The following is a 22935-nucleotide window of genomic DNA, read 5'->3' on the forward strand; positions in this document are numbered from 1 at the left end:
TTATTTCTGATCAACTTGATGTCGGAGAACAGGCTCAAACAGTTTTCACTCTGCATCTTTTTCCCAGCTTCACGTGAAGTCACTCAATGTTCCCACAACACTGTGTTTCTGTTCATGTTAGTGAGGCACAAACTCTAAAACAAATCATCAACGGACGCATGGTTTTCTCTCTTTTCCAGCAGGCAGGCGAAGTGTGCAGCATGCTATGGTGACGGACAGGCTGACAGAAGACAGGTGGACAATGATGTTTGCTGGTGATACAGAGATTTGCTGTGAGAGGAAGCTGTGGTAGAGGAGAAGGTGGAGAGGATGTATGGGGCTGGAACAAGGACAGCTTACATTGGCATTGAAAAAACAGAAGCGCACATTCAGAGCTGGACACGCACCGGGCACCTCTTCACTTCTGGAGAGACGTCACTCACTCGGCAACCCCTCCCACATGCAGCGGCCACACACATAGAGGCACAGCGCACCTGCAGCAGACGCTCTACAATCACTCCTACAAAAGACTATTTTAAGGCTTGGAACGCATTATTGCTTTTTCCATTTATTGTAATGGGAAAAATCCATTCAGATTGCGAACAAATCGTTTCTCGAACCGCCTTCTGGAACGGATTGTGGTCGAGGACAGAGGTTGGCTTGTACACTTTATTCTAGTACGGCAAAAGAATACGTTCCCCGAGGTCACATGACTCCGTGCCCCACTATTTGAGAAGGACTGTCCGAAACGGAAGGTTCCAGGCTACAACCTTGTTACTTGTTAGAATTCACAGCTGTGTTGACACACAAACGTGGACTGGAGTCGCTGAGTGACCGGACTGGATCTATGTCGACGGGTTAACCCCGGTAACCCTCCTCCTCTCCTGAGTCAACACGGCCAGTGTTGATATTCCAGCGCTGATTGTCAAGTGTCGTCCTCCTCCTCCGGCTGATATTTGCTGTCTGTCAGTAATCAACAGTCTGATCTGCAGTAATTGCGGCTGTTTGACTGTGTGATTGTGCTCAGAGGAAATGAGGCTGCGACGCCGAGCGTGAAACTTCACTGGTGATTAGACGCCGCCAGAACTTATGACCTCTTTAGTGGCGCTAATGAGCCTCTCAGACAGAGCTAACCATGCTAATGAGGCCGTAGCCGCCGCGGCGGTGGCGCTCAGAGCGTCTGTGACATTTCCATAAACCGTCCACCGGTCTCAGTCCTGAGATGAACCGATGTCCAGCAGGGGTCAGCGGTAAAGAGGACGACCACAGGAGTTCATCACTCTCACCTGAGGTCACCTGACTAGTAGAGACCAAATCTCTGCAGAGTGTCTGGTCTCTCTCTGGAGGAGGAGGACACCCAGGGAAGCACACTGGAGGAATGACCCAGATGAACAGGACTCTGAACTTCCAGAAGCTGTTTTATGTGATGTGGAAGGAGGACGTACCTTGCTGGCCCCGGGCAGAAGGTGCAACTTGACGTACGGGTCCGAGAGCCCGTTGTGGTCCATCGGCTTGAGCCCCTGCAGAGCAACAAGAAGAAGAAAGTGTGATGATGTGGAAAACATCTGGTGAGCTTGAGCGGACTCAACCGTCGTCGAGTCTCACTCCTGAAGCTGAGAAACACTATCAGACAACGGAGGACCCCTCCTTACAGGACATATACTTTTAGTGTGCGTGTCCTCTTCACCATCCCACCTTCCTTCTGTTCACCTCCACTTCTCTTTACCTCTAAATGCACAGAAACACTCCCACTCTCACACTCCTCTACACTGCTTTAATCGTGCTTCCCTCCCATTGTTTAAATCCTCGTCTACAAGTGGAGGTGAGAACTTCAGCAGGCGAGGTGAAGACGCAGTTATTATTCAAAGTTGCTGTGCCAGTTTCACTTGAACTTGATTGGGTGAAGACGATGAAGCCTGGTTTGACCTCCTCTGTCCTCAGTAGATGAGACTCAGATTTCCTCCCACAGTCATGTAGAGGTTCAGTGGTGACCGTACATTTTCTGGGGGTGTGAGAGCATGTGTGGTCTGTGATGGACTTGAGACCAGCGCATTGGGTGTGAGGTGAGGGGCAGACAGAACCTTTGTGTGGTCTAGAACTTCACGGTCTAGAAAAGTGTACCTTGGAATGAGTTGTCATAGCAACCATCTGAGGTGGGAGCAGATTTGAGAACACTTACAACATGTAATATCTACAACAAAACCAAGACGTCTCCTCAGTCCAGACATCAGTGTCACACAGAAGGATGCAGAAGAAGAGAGCTGAGTGAGTCTTCTCCCGCCACCTCCCACCGATATTGCACTTTCTGAAGGTAAAAAACGGAGCGGCAGCCTTTTAAGCCAACAAACACGCATATTCAATTTGTTACAGGGCAAACAATAAAAGTGTGTTCCAATGTACGGGGAACTTCCTCTAATGGACCGGCGAGGGAAACAAAGCGAGCGTGACGTCGGCGCCGCCACAATTATCAGCGCTCACACAAGAGCGAAGCACTCAGCAGGAATTACTGGCAGCAGGAATGACACTCAACTGTGACTCGAAATGACTCGACGGCTGCCTCTGATCCCGTCGGCACACACACACGCATTTGCTGGTGGTCTGAACACACTGCCATGTTTACATCGCACATGCAGCGTGGAGAGGAAGCAGACAAACACGGCGCCGTAATTGAACTTGTGGTTTTTACAAGTTTTGGCACCAGCGCGACTCCACATCAGATGATCCACAACTTTTCCTGAGTGAAGACAACCGTCAGCCATGTGGACTTCCCTGCCAGCCAAGGAGAACGCCACATGGCTTCACCTTCTCAGTGAAGACGGTGATTTCACTTCATCTTATTTTGGATGTTTAAATTTAGCCGGCGGTTGAGGAGCAGCTGACAGCTCACAGGAATATATTAATACATCTGTCACGCTAGTTTCCTGGGTCGCCACCCGAAGACCTGTGAGTCTACATCTTACTGAAGTTAGCAGAGTGAAAGATCTTTCACAAACCTTATATCACAATGACTGACATTTCCACATTCAACTCCAAAAGGTCTCATTGGATACATTGTTTGACATGAATCCATTATTGGTAAATTCAACTGTTTATTTCTTAACTAAATACAAAATGCAATCCATGTTTATTAGATAATATGAATCATATGTACAAGTAACATCCGACTTATGACCGTACTGTGCTGGGCTGCTACGTGCTGCGGTGCCAGACATTGAATAAAAAAAAAAAAAAAAAACATCTGCTGGCTGTGGTGATAAGTACGGGTGGACGTAAGTCGGATGTTACTTGTATTATAGCATGCTTCCTAGTTTTAAAAGAAATAAATATAGTAAGGAGAATAATCCTCAAATAGAATTCTGAATTATTAAAGGAAAAGCTTGTCAACTTTACTATGTAGAGCAGCCTGTTTTGAACCAGACAGCCATTTTGTGAACTTTGAAGAGATATAACATAAACACAAACATTTCCAATTGACTTCCACGCAAAGTCACCATATGAGTATGTGACAAAAAAAAAAGCAAAACCTTAAAACAGCACATTAAAAACAAAACTCTTTTGTGGCTTCATGGAAAAAACACATAAATCCGACATAAATAAATAAAACAATTTAAATGAAGACAAAACAATGAGCTGGTTCTAATTGATTTGAATAATTGAATAATTAAAAATTATAGTATCTGAATCATTTTTTTTATAATTGTGTAAATAAATAATCAGCTATTCATAGTTTAGATTCATCATATTTACAGTCTCACAGATAAATGAACTCTGAAAACAATGATAATTATTTCTGATCTCTGTTTGGCGACGCACAAACTGCCGCTGCTTATTATTCCTGCGTCTGGCTCCCTGTGAAATGTTGGGGGCGCCGCCCGCCCCCCTGGTGTCTGCGGGACGGATCCTCCGGGGATTTGAGTTTTATTGAGAGTTATAGGAACGGTGGGTTAGCAGGAAAACACGCCGCGGGCTGAAGGATGCTGCAGCGTCTCATGAAGATCAGGTAATTCTCCCTCAACAGTCACTTTACAACCTCAATCTGAGCACCGCCGTGACCCTGCCCCCTCCCTCCGCACCCCCCCACCCCCACCAATCTGGCTCCCCATTCTGCTGCTCGTCCGCCTGCCGGCTTGGATCAGGATGCAAAGCGACGGAGGCAGAAGAGAAACTGCTGAAGTGATTTAGATAGAAAGCAGGAGTCAGAAAAGTCGCTTCCTTCTCACCTCGGACTGAGGACCTGAGAATTTACGAGGACCCTCGCGGGCTTCACTGATTTGGAAGCTGGAATGTGGCAGCCTGCAGATTGTGTTCGATTTATTAAGATTGCATGTGCAAATGTGACAGCGACATGTTGGCTGAGGTGGTGTTGAACCTTTCTCTCTGCACGAGAAAAGTGCCCCTTTTCCTCCAGCAGAACCTCCTCCTCACGCAGATGGTCACATGACCAGATAAAATAGATATAGACAGGGAACATTTGTAACAAAAAAAAACTTGACTTGTACCCCTTTCTTCGACCACCAAAATGTCTGTGCATGTCCCTAACACTGACTGAAATAATATCACAAAAACGATATTGCAGAGCCAACACTTGCACTTTCATAAACCAGATCTATTTCACACAACAACCGCTAGATGGAGGCAAAGAGGTTCAACACAAGCCTGGTGTGAGTGAACCTGCTACACAAGGACGAGCAGAAATACTTGCCAAAACTTCAACAATAATGAATTCACACAGACATCGGAGAGGCCCAGCAGCGACGTGACTAACTCCTCAGTGAGATTCTCCTGAGTGGTGCAGGAGCACGTTCGCCCACCTCCATAAATACAAACACCGAGCGACACACTGTAATCAATTTGAGCTGGAGTTCAACTCGCCGCTGACTCAACACCACCGTCCGCTCTCAAACGCTCCGCTTCCTGCCAGCGACGACAAGGAAACTGATTAATCTGCAAACAAAAAGAGCTCAACCTCATTTCACAGCACTTACAGGCTGTTATTCACAGGAGTGTGTGTGTGTGTGTGTGCGAGCGAGCGAGGGGCGAGGACGCGTGTTTCCCATCTGTCTGCCGCGGTGGTCATTTCTCCCACAGACCTCACTAATTATGATCAAGCGACTATTCACGGTCGGATCGCGCCATCAGCCGAGTGGTGACGCCACATGTTCCTCCGGACCGACGGCGCCGGTGTTTGCTCTCCTCATCTCACGCTATTGTTGTCTCCGCCGCAATCAGCTGGCGGTGCTTGTTGTCGCAGAGGCTCGGACCCAGACGACACTCTGAAACATTTCAACAAGTTCATCCACACATTCTCTCTTCTTTCATGCATGATGGACCCATACATACAGTTAAACAACTTAAACAACAAAATATTTGCATCAGTTTGACAATAGCACAATAAATCAGGATGGTGGGTATATTCAAGTTTTTATATCGCCTTATTAAAACTAAAGCTCTTTTAATGTCTTGAAAATATTTGTATAAGAGTTTCAATTTTATATGAATTTCAAGTCCATTCAGAGTAGTGGAAACCCTGGCCATTGAGTAGTGAAAAACATCCCTGAACGAAAGCAAACAGATGCTTTTGTTTGCTTTTGTTCAGGGATGATTCCTCCATGTTTGTTGTTGTTGTTCTCATCCTAGCTGCCACGTGTCATGTGCATCAGTGTGATCAGTGGACCAGGAACTCCTGCACTTACAAAGGTTCCACGTTGTCTGGAGAGCAAACTGTTACAAATTTTGAATTAAAAAGTTAAATTAAATTAAATTAAATGTCCCACCACTAATATTTTTCCATCCATATTACATAAAATATTTTGAGAAATTGTCTATATTTTTGCAATATTTTTCAGGAATGAAAGAGGAAGTGATTTTAGTTTATTATTTTAATGTATTTCTTTTCAAAAGGAAGAGTCCATCTGGCCAGGGAAGACCAGCAAGAGATGGGAGGGTCCAGTCCAGGAATGTTCTCTCGACTGGGTCACACACTGAACTGGTCTCTTGAGTTAGATCTGTGTGTTGGCCGTAGTACTCTCCCTTAACATCGGCTCTTCTCACTACAGAACACTGTCTGCTGTCATAGGAGTGATGGCACCTTAAAGAGACGCTCACTCTTGTGGACGTCTTCATGTTGGAGATCAGACAAGAAGTTCTGTCTCAATCCAGATTCATCTCCTATACCAACAGTCACTGGTGGGACATCGATTCTATCTGACCCACTGAATTGGTGTAGAGGTGGCAGAGCACTGAGGTGGGGGCGGCGCTGGTCAAGGCTACCTGAGGTGATGCCTCTCATTCATCAGCAGCCATTGTGGCCTCAGTCGATACCATGACGGCAGCAGGAGGGGCGGGCTGAAGGGGTCAAGAGGTCGCGCTGGAACATGATATTGACGCTGGGTGTAAAAAACGACAAGGCTGATCCTTCAGGGACTGGAGTGGAGGACATGTTGGAGGCTGGAGGAGCGGCTTGGTTTGAGTCCTGATCCACCTCAGAGTCCGACATTGTGAAATTTACAGATGTAGTGAGTCAGCTGTTGGTTTAATGTGTCCAATGTGGCTCTGATCACAAACCCAGGATCCGGACGTTGAAGAACTGCGGCGATCTAAAAATAACAGGAAGAGCCTTGTCCCCAAAAACACCAGTCATGTCTCAAGAAGAAAATCGCTCCGACTAAAGTGGAAACCTTCAATTTAAGGAGGGAAAGAAAGGTCACACGACTGAAAGGGGATCACGTGCAGGGTTCTGGTCTCAGCAGGATTAACTTTCCTCACCGCGGTCGCATGGATTCCACAGACTACTGAGGATGTCGGCAGCGGGGAAGGGGCAACGACGTCCCTCAGAACGCTGGCTAAGTGCCAAACATCCAATTTCGTGTCATAATGTGACTCTGTCCATCAACACGCCGCGCGAGTGCGAGATCATTTCTGTCACCTAGCAACAATCAGCGCCAGTTCTGCGTCGGCAAAATGAGCTCGTGCATGTTTCCACGGGAAAAGGACTGATCTGAACGCAGACTCATCCGCGGAGGTGACAAAACATCAGGCACATCTGTCTGTCAGCTCTTAAATGACTCCGGTTTCCTCCCTTCCACACAGAAGAGAGTTGACTTGACAGAAGCCAAACGAACAGAGGACGCTGGAGTCAGAGTGAGGAAGAAGCACCGGCTTGTTACGTCAACTGTGCCCCGGAGGTCTGAGCAGACATGCACGTCCAGGAATATCGTCTTGAATAAACCGCGACCGACAAGCTCTTTATCTCTATGGCTCTTAGACAAAGGTTCTGATGAGATCCGATTCTTGTGACTCTGAGCTTTTATTTTTGATCAACTCTTTCATCGTTCGGTGCTGTTGTTGACAAATCAGTTAGTGTATCTGTTAGCAACAAAACTCAAAGGACGATGGACATTTTCGGGAATTATTGAGATTATTTTTGAGAATCCTGCAATGCAAGTTCTTTTGTTAGATCCTCACTGAGTTTTTCTTTTATCAGATCCAAATGACAAAAATAGACAATTTTTGAAAAAAAAAAAAAAAAAATGAAGAGTGAATGAAGAAGAATTATTATTATTCTTATTATTATATTTTTTAATGTTTACATTTTTATATTTTTTTTTACGGCTCCCACCTGTCCCAACTCCTGTCTTCCGTAAATATTTTTCTTTTCATTGATTTCAGAAGTTTTTATATACACAGCGGAAGTTTGTGTGTTGATGACATCACCACAAATCTAAATATAGATCAGAAATTATTATCATTGTTTTCATATATATACATATATATATATATATTCTTTTACATATAACTTTTAATGTATATAGTATTTCTATTTTAGTTGTAGTTAACCTGTTGTCAAGTACTTTTTACACACACACACAAAGAGGCACAGACTTGTGATTTCTTTCCACTGTCAAGAAGTCATTTTGACACAAGTGGGAGGTTTCATTCCCGGCTTTGCCGTAGTAGTTCCCCAGGATTTAACCTGAAACCCTCCCGGAGCAGATGTTTATCACGCACAGACAAAATCACACAACAAGAAGGACAGTCAAACAAAGGGGATCAAGAGGTTCGGTGGGCGACAGAACTGATTCACAGGGTTCTGGAGGAGCGTAGGTAGGCGTGGGAAACACACTCTCTGGGATTGGAACCTATGGCTACCTCCTCTTACCTTCTTGTATCGGGGGACAGGAAGCTGTTTAATCCGGCAAACACAAAAGCACAGAGACGACAGCGTGCAAAAGAGCCAAGGAGCAGGAGAGAGAAGAAAATAATGAAAATAAAGTTGAGGAAATTAAATTAACATGCAGCGACACACAGACTCACTCACGGTTGCTTCCTGCGTCAACAAACCCAGACAGGAAATGTAATTAAGCTCATGCTTGATGCTAGCCGTGTGTTGATTCAGTCATTTTACACTTGCTATTCTTACACTTGGATGTGAAGCGACGGCAGCGCGAGGAAAACCTTCCTGTTGCTGGCTGCGGCGCCAACGTGTCAGTGATTAAAAGCCCATCACGGTCTTCGCCTGAGAGCACTTATCAGCGTGGAGGGATTTGAACCCCACCCTCATTTTCTGGAGTTTATGAAGTCTGGAAAAGTAAAAAGCCATTTTGTCAGGAGCCCTGCTCCGTGTCAGACCCAGTATCAGAGAGGCACTCCTGCCTCATGCTTTATTAATGCTTGCCTGAGAGAGCCCTGGTGCTTTGGGAGAAATGTAATTCAAAACCTTGAAATTCTGACCAGAGAAAAACTACCAGAGGCCCCGTTTGTTCGTCGGTTGGATGGGCGGGATGTTGATGGGAAGATGAATATGAGACTGTCAGGGGTGCAGTTCTGGTTTTGGGACCTGAAGAAAGACTTCAGAAGACACGTTCTTTGTCTGACTACATTCCTCCATACACTGGCAACAAGTACGTGGCCTCACTTGCTACGTTGCACTACAAAACTGGAGCTTAGGATGCGACACGTTTGTGGCGACGAGCTGCGTCAAAAGTTGAGATTCGGAGTCCAGATTTTACAGTGACGTGTCCAGAGAGGGAAAACTGATCGTAGCAGTTGCAGGAATTCACGACTCCATTGCAGCACCTCTAGGCTGATAGCGCTTCAAAAGAATCAGAGGGATCCAGATGCAAACGTTTTTGTGCTTTTAATACACTACCACAGTAGATAACAGCTGACAGCACTACCTATCCAATCTGCCATGCATAACACGAGACTCGCCCCCCAGCAGGGAGAGGTGGAAGGAAGTTGCTCTGGCGGCTGGAAACCAGCAATACAGCAATGATCAGGACAACCATGGTTCCCGAGACTTCCTTTGGTACAAGCTTCCTTCAGTCATAACTGGGCACATAAACCCCGCTGAAGTAAGAAGCCACCTAGGTGACCTTTCCCGGGAAAAACTTGAGCGACAAGTGCGGCAGATATATGTTGGACAGCATCTCACAGCAGAAGATGAAACAACAACGACAGTGTTCTCCTGACCCGGGCGCTCTCACGTGTCTGTTCGAGGCCAGCAGCTGTCAGAGGCGGGCGCGGCTCGCTGTGAAAACTCAAGATGACGTTGTTTATCTGCGCTGCTCGTCACTCTGACAGCGCCACCATTAGCTGGTAAAATATGAAGTGCGATTGATTTTCTTTTCCAGAGAGCGTCACTTCTTCGCTCTTCATCCTCGCAGGCGTTTCGTCAATACGCAGAGGCACGACAATAAAAAAGGACCTTCATTTCAGCCGATGCTTCATCGGGGTGGGGAAGAATGTGGCGCCGAGGATGCAAACAAGGATGAGAAACACACACCAGCGTGTTTATGAAAAGGTAATCTGCGAGAGAAAGAGGAGCCGGAGCCGCCGCGGGTCGTGTTGGAGGCGACTGAGAGAACAAGTCCTGCTTCATCATTCGACTGCGGCGCTGATTCTCAGATAAGCAGAGAGAGTGTTTCTACGCAGCAGAGAATCTTCACGATCAGAGCGGCTATTGAGTGACGGCGGCAAGGCAGGGAAGGTCTGCTGATAATAACCAGAGTCGAAAACTTGTCAAGATTTGGTGGAGGAAACATCAGCTTACGAATTTAAAGCTGCTAAAGACGTCTGCCGCAACACAGCCCTGCTCACGGTCGGTCCTGGATCCAGGGTCACGCTTTCAGTCAGTCTAATCAGCTGCATCTCTTCCACTTATCTCCAACAGTCGGAGCAGGAAGACAAAAACTGGCTAATTCAGCCGCTCGGCTACTTGTCAAATACTTCCTGAATCTGGACCTGGATCAGTTCTGATGTTAATCTATGTCACGTTCAGCAGCTGTGCAACAAATCCAGCTACAATCTGAAGGCATTTGGTGTGCACAGTGTGAAGGTGAGAGGCCACACAAGTCGCCCAACCCAACATCGGAAAACCCTCGATGTTGTGAGAGAGCACGACCAATCCACCTGCCCACATGCTCAAGGAGCCGGTGGTGGGGTGCAGAAGTTGGCGTCACGCTATGCTCAATGTCCCTTGGAACACACACACAAAAACGAAATTCAAGAGACAAGAATCAGAACCTCAGTATTCCATGAAGGTCAGGGCACCGTTCCACATTCAAATCGCGGGAGGCCGTGTCCAAATCTCTGGAGCTCTGAGGAGGACAATCTTGCAAGGAGAAAACAGTCCGGTGTCATAGGCACAACCCGACTCACAACTCCTGCTCAGAATTCCTCCTCACGGCACGTCGAGTTCCCCAATACTCTTAGGTGAAGAAGATGAGCAAGACAGATTGGTTTGTCGAGACCACGTCGACGCTTGTCAGGCGACAAAAGATGGTGTTCACGTCAATTCCAATTCTCCTCAGATACGCTTCTCAGAATAAGGGCTCCAACTGACATATTTTCATGGACAGAAATCACTTTAACAGCGGCGTAAATCAGTGTCAGCCTCGCCGGGTCTCGGCGCCTCCTGCAGGGAACGTTTCACAGTGGTAATTTTCTGGTTTTGTGGGAGTTTGGCGACGCAGAACCAGATCTAAAGATGAAGCAGTGCAGTGACTCCCACGAGGAATATTCTTTAGTTGGCGTGGCAAGATGAAGCAGAGAGTTATTGGGGTTCTGTGAAGGACGCCATGTAAAGATAAATGGTCCATCCACAGTGGGTCACTGGGCATCACACACTACTCCAGACCTCTTCACACCTAATCCGGGATTAAAGTTGATCATGTGCTCCAAAAAAAAGAGGAGGAACCTTCCGCTCAGCAGTGGAAACACTTGAGGTGACCTCACTCGACCTCAGGCGTTACTTCCCTGCCTCGCTCAACACATCCAGTCCGGCCTCAGCTCTGAGAATTGGGACCTTCTACGGATCACGTAGTCGCTCAGAGGGTAAGTAGAAGAATCATATTCAAGCGAAACATTACAAAGTGATTCCACTTCAGCAGCACGGAAGCAGCAGAATACTGATATGCAACGCTGGCAGGCAAATAAAGATACATCCGCCCTTATATTTAATGAAGCAAGGAGGCCTTTACTAAATGAAGAAATGAATTTAAGACACTGAGGAGGAAGCAGATGATCCGACACACGTTCATCTTACAGCTGCAAACACTAAGCATTAATGTACAGCTTCATTGATATTAACAGTAACAGGTTGCGCCTCATGTTCGAGCCTGAACTCCAGAATGACTCACAGGATTTGGGAAGAGATTTGACCAGTAAAAGAACACGGCTGGTGGGGAAGTGAAAAATAGGACATACGCTCTCAGTAGTGTACGAGGCGTCCCCAGGACACCAGCTAGCTTGAAGCCTGATATGGATCACTGTGAAGAAATCTTCATTCAGCACCAGCATAGTCAGGACATCTGTTTGAATCTCAGTCTTTTTAGTGAGTCACATCAAAACACGTCCCCTGGTGGCCACCTCGGGGTTAAAAACATTCAATGGCGTTGCTCCTGGTCTTCATCCCTCCTTTCTTTTATTAACAAGTCATTTCTTCCCACATTAATTATTAACTTTCGCGGCAAACACTCTGGAAACCGAGCAGATCTCCTCCTGCGCTCTCTTACCTGCGGCTTATTAAAACCCAGGTCTGGTCTGGCTGCTGCATCTGAAGTCTCCTTCCCTGAACCACCACGAGCGACTGCGTGTGTTGCTCTCCTGGGTCTTCTCGTATTCTGTTTAGAGCTAGCAGCGAGATCCCCGGAGGTTTCCATCATCGCCAGGTATCATTCACATGAGTGTCACAGCCTTGGTGCCACTCTCTGTGCCACGTCAAGAAAATGATATATTATTTCTGTCACTTTACACGTGTCAGTGACTCAAACATCATAATTACTGAAGCTGCTCCTCGTGACTCACTCGTCCTTTTCTCTGACACCAGCGTGTCGCGACTAAAATAAGCGTTGCTTCTTCGATATCACCTGGAAGCGGAGAAAAGCTGGATCGCATCACAGCAGTTCAGGTGCGCCCGATGTGAAAAACAAGGGACACGTAGGGCAATAGAAGTCACTCGCATCCGACCAGCTTCAGTCGCTTGAGTGTCTAGTGGCAGCGGTGATAGGAACTAATCCTCCTTGTGCTGCTCCTCATCCACCACTTGCAGCACCTTCAACAGGAGTGTAATGCCTTTACTTGAACAAATGAAAAGTCTGAATCCCAGCCCCACAACTTCATATCTCCAGCTTTATTTTGTCGTCCATCACTCTCGGCGTGGCAGCACCGGCAGGATGAGCCCAGAAATCGATGGTGGATTTAGGGAGCAGATGAAACAGTGGAAGTTGGTATAAACAGTATTTGAGCTGGTTTCTTCGCTCGACTGGGCAGCAGCCAGACTGAGTCGGAGGCAGATCAGTACAGAAAATAACCTCCATAAATCAAGATGGCGCCCGCTCTGCTGTCCAGAACCCCTGCCAGGATCCGCCGATGCCTCTCAGATCCAGACGAGCTCTTCGCTCAAAGTGCTGACGCGGCGGCGGCTGCGATCAGAAGCGACACTTCATCATCTCGGTGCAGATCCAGACGGAGCTGGGATTTTATTGACGGTCTCCTTAATGAAACCTCATGGTTCTGTTATCACCTCCAAACTTGATTCAGCTCACGGAGACGAGGAGTTTGGAAGTATCACGGTGTGGATACTTTTGGGAGCAACTGCGCCGGATTTATCTTGACATATAGCAAAACAATGTTAGCGTTTAGGACATGACATCTTGTTTGTGCCCTTAAACCTTGAAAGTTTGGATTCCGTGATCTCGATTCCTTCAGCTTGGTCTTTTTGGACTCTGGTCCTAAAAGTGTTAGTGGCGCTCCAAACGTTGGGGTCTTCATGTCATATAATCTCAACCTTGTCTCTCTGCTGAACTGTCTGCTTGACTCGGACGACCTTGGTCTTATCACTAAACCCATGTGACCAACATGAAACAAGGATTTTCAGTCTAACCAAGTCTGGACATTTCAAACTTCACTCGTATCGAGTTGACACCTTGGAAATCTATTGTCCAGTTCCTAATGACCCAAAATATTTGTCTTCCTGGGAATGAATTTATATAACCTTAGTGCTGATTTTGACCCTGGAAACTTTGGTGCTTGCTAAGCCTTCACCTCCCATCACCAGTCAGCCCCTCCTGGTCGCATGTAAAACTCAGGTTTCCTGCCGATTACCAGTGGAAAAGTTGCGGGTCCGACTAGAGTAAGTTGTGGTTTTGATCAGAAGTCCAAAATTGTTGAAGATTAATCTCATCAAAACCTCTTCGGGAGACATGACACCTAAACGTCTGGATCCAGGAACCTCACATCTTAGTCCTCTCTGAAAACTTGTTGGCGAAAGTCAAACCTTGAGTTGTCAGTCTGTGCCTACAGGTATCTCATCAAACCAGGCACCAGCTCTCGATCGCAACGTGACACTTCAAAGTTTGTTTTTCTATTTTAAATCTTGATGAGAAAAACAGCTTCAATCTTTCTGTATAAATATATAACCTCAATTATGAACTTGAGGTCTTCCTCTACTCATTTTTAAATCCAAAGAAGGTCTCAGATTGGCCCAGGCTCCATAGTTTAGGTGCAAAAGTTCAGACCTGGTTCTAGGCAGGACAGTCAAAGAGCTGAACTTGGAGGCAGTGACCAGACTGGAAATGCAGACCATAACCACATGGATGTGTTTTTCAGTCTCTATTGTGCTTGCTCATCCATTCGCTCACACATCGGCAAGGTTTAACCTCAGAGGGGCGATGTTCTCACCTTGGCCTTGTTGATGGTGCAGTGCAGCGCATTGTTCTCCTGGTCATACAGCAAACTGAACTCCAGCGTCCCCAGAGTGGCTGAAACACAAAGCAGCACGGAGACAGGAGCATTAACACCAGAGAAAATCAATCCAGAGCAGTGCTTCTCAATCATTTTCTGTTGAGCCACCGCTAGGAAGAAGTAAACGTTTCGCCCCCCGCCCCCAACTCTCCGCCGCCTCTCTTAATAATAGTAGCATTTGTCTATAAAATTCTTTCAAGTACCTCTGCATAACTTTGTATTCTTGTTAACATTAAAGAAAAGAAAAAAGGAAGTAATATAGATCAAGTTCCAATAAAGAATAACTTCATTAACAATACTCTTTATTTTAGTACAGCAAAAAAGTATGTTCTCTGAGGTCAAATGCGCATCGCTCCCTGCGCCCCCAGGCGCCACTATTTCAGAAGCGCCGATCTAGAGGAACACAAGTCCGCCACTTGGCATAATGGGCTGAAGGACAGGGGAAGCAGACCTTCAGAATTAGCGAGGGAGATTTAGCCAGTGTGCACTGGAGAGCGTGTGAGCCAAGAAGGGAAAAGCCAGCGGAAAGTGAAAGTGGACCTTATGTTCACACAGACATCAATCAGAAGAGAGACCTGAGTGTAGTTTGAGTAAGATCCTTCGTACTCTCTTTCGTGGACTAACTTTCATAGAAAGTGCATCTTCATTCAACCCTAACTTTCTAAACATCACAGAGAAATCTGCCCAAGAGTCCAGGAGCAAGTTTTGAGGATAGCACTCAGTTGTTCTCCAAACCACTGACCCCGGTGTCGGCAGCTGATTTGAGTTGATAGAAGTGCGTGGCTTGAGAACATACAGATTCAAAAAGAACATTAATAAGCTGGAGAAATGCTGTTTGCATTGAAATGTCCACCTCGTGGCCCAATAAGTGGATTTAAAATACTTCACGGCTCTGAAAAGAGTCTGACTCTCAACACTGTGGGACACGAGTCACCTCCCCCGGGGACGATAAGAGACAGACGAGCCTCTGCACGCTCACACGTCTAATCTAAAGTTCGACATTAAAGTGTCTTTATCGTCTCTTCCAGGCTCCGGCGCCGAAGCTTGATTCTCAGATAAGACAAACTTTCCCCACTTCCTGCCATCAACTCTGCCTCCTCTCTTTCGGCTCATTCACGTGGAATAAAAGTGCAATTACGGATCCATTAGCAACAGAAGGCTCGGCGACAAATTGCAAAGCAAATCATCTGTCAGAACTGGGTCAAACATGTCAATGTTCTCACACCGTCGAGCCTCGGCAGGAAAAGAAAAGTGCACAATCGGAGATTGGAACATGAGGAAAAGCGCTATTTCAGCACTTTCTTCTCTCACTGGCTCATGTTCGTGTCACTCCAGGTGTTGGCGCCGTCTCTCCTCGCTGGATCTGCAGGTTTGAAACAATAGGCCGGCAGAGAGGCAACGCAGCAGCAGAGAGTGAGGGATGGTGTAGCACACCCAACCTCCTGGATCTCAGTCCATCACTCATACCTCTCCAGCCTTTCTTGTCCTCATCTTCAGGAGATTGACAAATCCGTAAACAATATTTCCCTCCAACACCAACTCTTAATATTTCCTGCAGCTCGGTTACTCACAGTACAACTTTGGTTTTTGAATCAGGAGCAGCCGACCACGAGCTGTCACTCCATGACAACATGAATATTCAGCGTTTGTTTACCAAACGCGTTGGTGCTGATGAATCTGCATCAAACTGAACAGTCCAGACCAAAGGTGTGAACATCTCCAGGGATCGTGTGAATCTTTGGTCCAGATGGACAAAGACTGACATCTGCTCGTCCTTCACCGACGAAGCTGCCATATTTGAGCGGAGGGGGAGTGAAGGGGTGAGAGGGAGTCTGTGATCTCAGAGCATGAATGAACAATCGGACACTTGCGTCTTCTTACTGAGGGCTCCTCCATGGCTTCCGTAACCTGTTACTGGACATGGGTCTCCTCAGTACAGTGGAACCTCAGTTCTCGACCACAATCCGTTCCAGACGGCCGTTCGAGAAGCGAGTTGTTCAAAATCTGAATGGATTTTTCCCATTACAATGAATGAAAAAAGAATGCGTTCCTAGCCTTAAAATAGGCTTTTGTAGGAGTGAATGTAGAGCGTCTGCTGCAGGTGCGCTGTTCCTCTATGTGTGTGGCCGCTGCATGTGGGAGGGGTTGCCGAGTGAGTGAGGTCTCTCCAGAAGTGAAGAGGTGCCCGGTGCGTGTCCAGCTCTGAATGTGCGCTTCTGTGCAGTTTGGCTGTGACAAAGTCATAAACCAAGTCACGCTCTGTCCCAGACTCGCCTCATCCCTGTCCCAGCTCCAGCCCACAACAGGACATCAAACCCTGGAGTGGAGGTGTGGAGAGCGAGCACCTCCCCTGTGACACTCTACCACGGTCCAGTGTGGAGACAGGAAAGGTTTTACACCTCAATATGAAGAAAAAACAGTCAGTAAATGTAGCTAACGGGACACGTCTGCATACAGAGGCTGCGTTATACACAATAACAAAGCGCGTCGTGGGTCAGCTGATCGGTCCGCGCACTTTATGTTTTTCTAGTTACTACTTTACAAGATAATGGACACCTGTAGACACCTGTACCTTCAATAAAAGTAACATTTGTGGGCGTGTTTGTGAATTTGATTGAATTCTGAAAAGGGATATTCATCCTCCCATGCTTCTATTCGCAGTGACACTCCACAACAAGCAACATACACTGGAGCCACATGCTTCACCATGTGTGAAAAAAAACAAAACAAAAAGTGGAAATCGGAGCAGAAGTAGTGGAAGGCGCAGGAGGAAATACAGCAATGATGAAGCCCAATTGCTCGAGAGATGAGGAATTACCACCATCGATAAACGTTATGTAACATACTACGGCAGTCAATATCCAAAATAGATGAGTGGATTTACTCCCATCCCCAAACTTGGGTCATTCTTTCCTTTTACAGTATGCATCAACTCTGGCGCCCAAAGGGTTAAGAAACTAGCAGACACGGAATCCATAGAACAGCAAGTCTCCTCTGGAGTTTCACAAAACCCCTAACTGTGCATAATGTCTTTGTGGCCTGTACTTTTTCAACACCACAACGCTTCCACTGAATGAACACAAAATTGTGCAGCACCAGGACCTCGGTCAAACTATACCGACTCACATGGGCAGATAAAACATTCACCAAGATAAGACTGCGTCATGCCTTCGTGCGTTCCTCCGCCACTCTTCTGCGCCTTTATTTGTCTAAAGTCTGAAAACGTTCCGCTGCAGAAGCGGATCCAGCAGTTCTAATTCTCCGGCGCGGCATGAACGAGACGTCAGTCAACAGTAAAATAACTTTTTATCTTTCATCACGACACAAATGCCTGTCTTCCCTAGAAACCCTCACGTGTGATGCTGCGGGGCCGTCGCCATGGCGAAGAGCAGCCAGCCGCTATCTCTCCCTGTCAGCCGGCGTCGGAACAACGGGGGGAACGTTTGATAAAACCACCACCACAGTGGCCAAAGAAATAAAAAACACATACATTTCTGCGTGGTGGAGACACCGGGCCATTTCAGACCACAACCGCAGAGGAATATTGCTCTTCTTATCTGCTCTACAGCAGACGCCCTCCGGAAGCAACGCTTTAGCACTGAAGTCTGCCTTATTCAAACTCAGCAAAGATCCTCCTCCTGAGATCAGGAAGACTCAAAGCATGACGGTTCCTGTCAGACGGTGAGGAACAGAATTAATGGACCGTCTTTCAGAAAAGCCTCCTTGAAGTTGGCACCTCAACTGGCTTCTATTGGAGCACCAGTGGTTCTACTCTGAATCAACGAAAAGAAAACTCCAGTATGAGTGAGCTTGTTCACTTGCTCACGACAAATTTGCTGACTCCTGGAGCGAGTCGACGGTCGATGAAGAGCTTTGTCGTTGGGCTCAGCTCTTTCATCACTGCCGATACTGATCCACCAGTCCATCCTCCACGTCATGACTTATGAAGTTCCTTCCTGGCTCCTCAAGCATAAACACAAAGGAAAAGGATGCTGTTTGTTTAAGACTTCCAAGAAGTCCATATTTTATTGAAGCTCCGAGTCCTCGTGTTGCAGCGAGGGAGCGTCAGGAATATTGGAAATCATTGGCTTCTTCTGTGATGCTGGGTTTTTTTGTTCAAACAGTTCGATGGAATTCATCACACTGTCAGACATATTTGAGGGATGGAGGTTGAGGGAGAGTTGATCGACTGAGTCCAGGCAAGACATGTGGACCCCAAGGAAGGTTTTTTGTTCCTTCATGTTTTATTTCTTGCTCTGTTTTATTATGTTTCTCATCATTTCCTGGCGTTTTATTTTACAATCTTCATAACAATGTCATAATTAATGACTTTATTCTCACTGTAAGTTATTAAATGGTGGATTTTAACCTTTCTAAAAATCATAAGTAACTGACAGATTTATATGTTAAATATTTCAAGTCACCGCTGAATGAATTCCATGGTCGCCACAAAGACTTCAGTCTTCGACTGAAGAGCCGAGTCGACTGGTCACGAACTGCGTCTCCATTGCGAGTGTCGATACCTTATGGATTTCAGCCACAGGCTCGCTCAGATTAAAGGTCGGCTGATTATGTATTTGGATGCAGGCTGATGTCAATATCAATAATTGGGGGTTCAGCTCAGGCAGCCTTTCAAGCAGATTCATCTCTGGAGGGAAATCCATGTCCACGTTTATTCCAGTGCATTTCCTCAATGAAAAGGCAGAAGTCGGGAATAGAATAACACCCAGGCAGCTCCTAGTCAAACACCTCACTGCAGTTGCCTTTCAGTGTTCTGCCCTGTTGTCTGTACCATCATATACATCTCCTCCTCTCCGCTACCCTCCAGTTTCACCACCATTTCAGCAGGCGTGCTTCCAGCAACGGCAGATTCCATTCTGCGTTAATTAATTTCACCAAAGTGGGGCCAAGTCGCCCCCTCTGGTGGTGCAAATGAACCTGAGTCAGGTCCAAAAGCTTGGTGTGAAGGAGGCTACTGCGAGCGTGAACAGATCAGAGCGGCGGTCAAAAGGCCGGCGGAGAGTTACCGACACGTCACGAAGCAGATACCCTGTAATGGTGTGGTTCACTTGTGCTAACAGCAGCGGACGCGTGAATGAGACCGTGAGCGAGGGGGACCTGGTGGCCTCACACATCCTCTGATGTATGGCTTTCTCAATCCAAGACAGTCCCTGACCTGCTAGAAGATCAGAAAGTCAAGGACAGCCTGACAACATGTGTGGATGAAGCCTGATAATAGAGGGACGAGATCCAGACACTCACTTTAGAAGCCATGAAAAACAGAAGGATGATGGCATACAGGCTTCTCCACAAGATTTTCTATTTTGACCTAGCTAGTAGGGGTTGACCAGGTCTTCCATACTCCTTGACAGGTGAAAGAGTCGCACTGTCATTCCAAGTCAAACTTGTCTACGTATCAAAAAAGACGGTACTCTGGGATAATCTCAGTGTAGGGGACCCCAACATTGCTGAAGCATTGGGGCCGGCCCACACAACTTAGTCACCCCAAAAGTTCTTGAGTGGGTTTCGGGCTGTTTTGAGGTCACAACTGAACCAGTTGGGTTCAAACTGGGCCAATGACTTTCAGGAGGAAACAAGATTATGCGGAGGAACTGATGGAGAAGAGGACCTATAACCTTGAACCTGCTCGGAGAAACTGCTGTAGTACCTTCACTTGAAGAAGCTCTAAGAGTTCTGGCAAAGATGGACATCAAAAGAAGCAGAGACGGTAGAAGACAGGTAGAGGAGAGCAGCTACACATGGTTGCCTCAAAGATTGATCAACAGCTACATGTCACACCTGAAGGGCTCCACCTCAGCTAAACTTTTCAATCTTCCCATAGAACGGTGTAACGTTAACAGGAGTTAAACCCTTCTCTTTCTCCAGCCGAGTTGGAGCTGAATGTCCTGCGAACCTCTGGCATAAGTAATGCTGCCATCTCCTGCCAACAACGTGACAAATATTCCAAACGTAGCTTAAAAACATATCCCCACATGCTCCTTTCAAAAGTCCATTCCAGCAGCCACAGCAGCAGCAGATAACGCTGCTGGACAAACTCCACATTTATATTCATAAATTTGAGAAAGAACAAAGATGAAGTGAAGCCCGAGCTTCTCTGAGAGGAATTATCTCCCTGCACATGTTCGCGGTCTGCTGGATTAGACGCCGAGACAAGTGCTTCCACCTTCTCTCTCGCCTGTCTTTAAATTCAGTTTGACAACTGGATGTGGGGAACAGGAAGAAGCGTGGCACCGTCCTACAGCCGGAGATGCCGCAACGCCTCGCCTGATGAATCAGTCAGATAAAATATGTTGTTTCTTCTTACACATCTGTTGCAGAGACATACAGCATATTGACATTCAGATGAGCAGCGAGGACAAGGAGACGGATGGCGATGGCAAGGAGGAGGCCAAGTTCAAAATGATAGCGATATGGGAGCGGAGTGGGAGTGGAACAAAAAAGCCATTCATCTGGCGACCTCATAAAGACGCAGGTAGAGATGATGGACGACGACTCTTTCATTTCCCTGCCGTGTGTTTGCATGCAGCCGCCGGCGTCAACTGAATGTCAGAATGTTTGATGTGAAAAGTAAAAGCGACTTAACATGAAAGAGGAGGCCAAAGGTCACACCGCGCTATTCTGCTCTCTGAGAGGCGGCTCTTGCTTTCAGCTCCGAGGGGAAAACAAAACTCTCATCACAGATGACAATGGATTGTATGCGCAGGCACACTGTTGATTTAACCCAGCTTAAAGTCATGGGTCACAAGTCTGCTTCCACCAGAGGGCTCCACCACTCGAGCGTCCCACAAATTACGGCCACATAGAACCTTTTGACTCATTGAGCCAGTCAGCGATGAGTGAAAGGGGACGAGAGCCCGACTCTTGTTGGGTTTCTAACTGTGAGATTTTCTCTCCGTCTGTTATGTAAAAGCAAACTTTCCGCTTGTCTGTTGCGAGTGATTCGGCCTGGGGCAACCAGCAGGAACAGAATAATACGATTGTTTCCAGGCAGAGGCCCCCCCCACCCCGCCCACCACCATATTAGATCAAGTCGAGCTCCATGTGGGAAGATGTTCCAGGCAGATACCAAACAGTCCGGCCCCTCCGACCAGCAATTCCTAGCAACCAACCCGATTAGTCCATCTGTTTCTGTGTGGCGTGTGGCGCGAGCAGGAGATGCAATAATCATGTTACTCCGAGTTAATACAACACACTATCGAAACATGGGGTCGACGCTCGTGTCTCGATCCCGCTCATCATGTAAGTTAAGCTATTCAGTTGCCATGGCGTCATGTCGTCACGGTGATGGATGCCAGTGAAATGAAGAGTCAGACCTTGAAGCGTTTCAACGAGCAGATTGTGACGCAAACGCTCTCATAAGAGCAACATGTCTGACTTCGTACCTGCAGCGGCTTCTGCACCGTGACTGTAAGACAGGGGTCTCAACCGGAGCCATAAAGGGGCTGCAGTGGGCGCAGGTTTTAGCTCCAACTCGGGCTGCAACTAAAGTCGACTAATTGTCGACTAATCGATTTTTTTGATGAGTCGACTGGACCTATCTTGAATTTCTGTTGAACCTAAAGTTGCTTAAATCATCTCACTGTGATACTCCGACACCATACACTATTAAACTAGTATATTAAAATAATGACACATAATCCAGCAACATGTTTTAACCCTGTGAAGCATGAAGCATGAAACAGTTGACAGAGAGCTCCAGTTCTTTAAAACTGAGTTTTAAAATCATCACTACACACATATGTATCCCATATAAAATATCTGATCATCATCCACATCAAAAAGTCTTATTTGAATAAGAATCTAAAACAATGTTTTCAGAGTGGCTGGTTCTGGTTATTATTAGTCGCAGTCCTAATTCCAACCAATTGTTTAACCAATAAGGTGTCAGCTGAAACAAGCAGCACCAGACTCGCAGTCAACCGATTACAGTGTTCTGACACCTGCGAACAAAACCTGTACCCAGTTCGGCCCTTTGAGGACCAGTTTGAGACCCCTGCGGTGTAAGGGGAAGACATTCCGGGCTGAGGGAGTCTGTGCCAGTTTCCCATTCAAACATCTCAATAGAAAACACGAGAAGCAAAATAGCTTTGCTCTGCGAAACAGTCCTTATTAATTCTCAAACACGCAGACTGCTTTGATTTTATGTTCTTAGTGTGAGTTTGGAACCAAAATGTCTCCTGTTATGAATGAATATAAAATCTTACTTACAAATTCATGGAGCGCTCACATTTAAAGGGCAGTGTAGTGAGGACTTTACTATCTTTACATCAGGATGAATGTGTGAGTTTCCTTGACGCACTGGAGAAAGTGGCCACGATGCGGATTTCTGGTGCCATATGACTCAGCTCAACAAGCTGGGTGGCGCTCTCAACACTCTTCTCCTCAAGATCAGTGTTTATGATTCATTTCAAAAAATAAATAACACCTTCCCTGGTGGTTCCAGTCTTGAATAAGAAAGTTGTTCATGACGGTGTGGACCAACAACAAAGGGTGTCTCAACTCTGTAAGAGTCTTCATGCCTGGTGCAGAAATAAGCCTCATCTATCTTCTTAAAAATCTAATTTCCCTCACGTCATTCAGCAGATGCACCCAAATTACCTCACAACGGATCAGTGTGTCGCACCTAAAACCTCGCCGGAGGTTCCTGCCTAGATGAACCGAAGATGACAACTTACAAGCCTCTAAAATCAC

At 46.6% G+C, this 22935-nt stretch overlaps 1 protein-coding gene across 2 annotated transcripts in view; it reads right to left on the reverse strand.

The window, feature by feature from the left end:
• doc2b (double C2-like domains, beta) overlaps nt 1-22935 on the reverse strand; it is a 56076-nt gene that overhangs the window by 10303 nt on the left and 22838 nt on the right. The window contains exons 3-5 of one of the 2 annotated variants that reach the window (XM_053848105.1): nt 14161-14240; nt 8138-8161; nt 1425-1499 (exon numbers count right to left, since the gene is read on the reverse strand). In XM_053848105.1, coding sequence (XP_053704080.1) covers nt 1425-1499; nt 8138-8161; nt 14161-14240 — 179 coding nt within the window. The remainder of the gene's footprint in view (nt 1-1424; nt 1500-8137; nt 8162-14160; nt 14241-22935) is intronic. The other variant, XM_053848106.1, reaches the window with a different exon arrangement.

The sequence above is a fragment of the Synchiropus splendidus genome, chromosome 17 (assembly GCF_027744825.2).
Source record: "Synchiropus splendidus isolate RoL2022-P1 chromosome 17, RoL_Sspl_1.0, whole genome shotgun sequence".
Taxonomy (NCBI): domain Eukaryota; kingdom Metazoa; phylum Chordata; class Actinopteri; order Syngnathiformes; family Callionymidae; genus Synchiropus; species Synchiropus splendidus.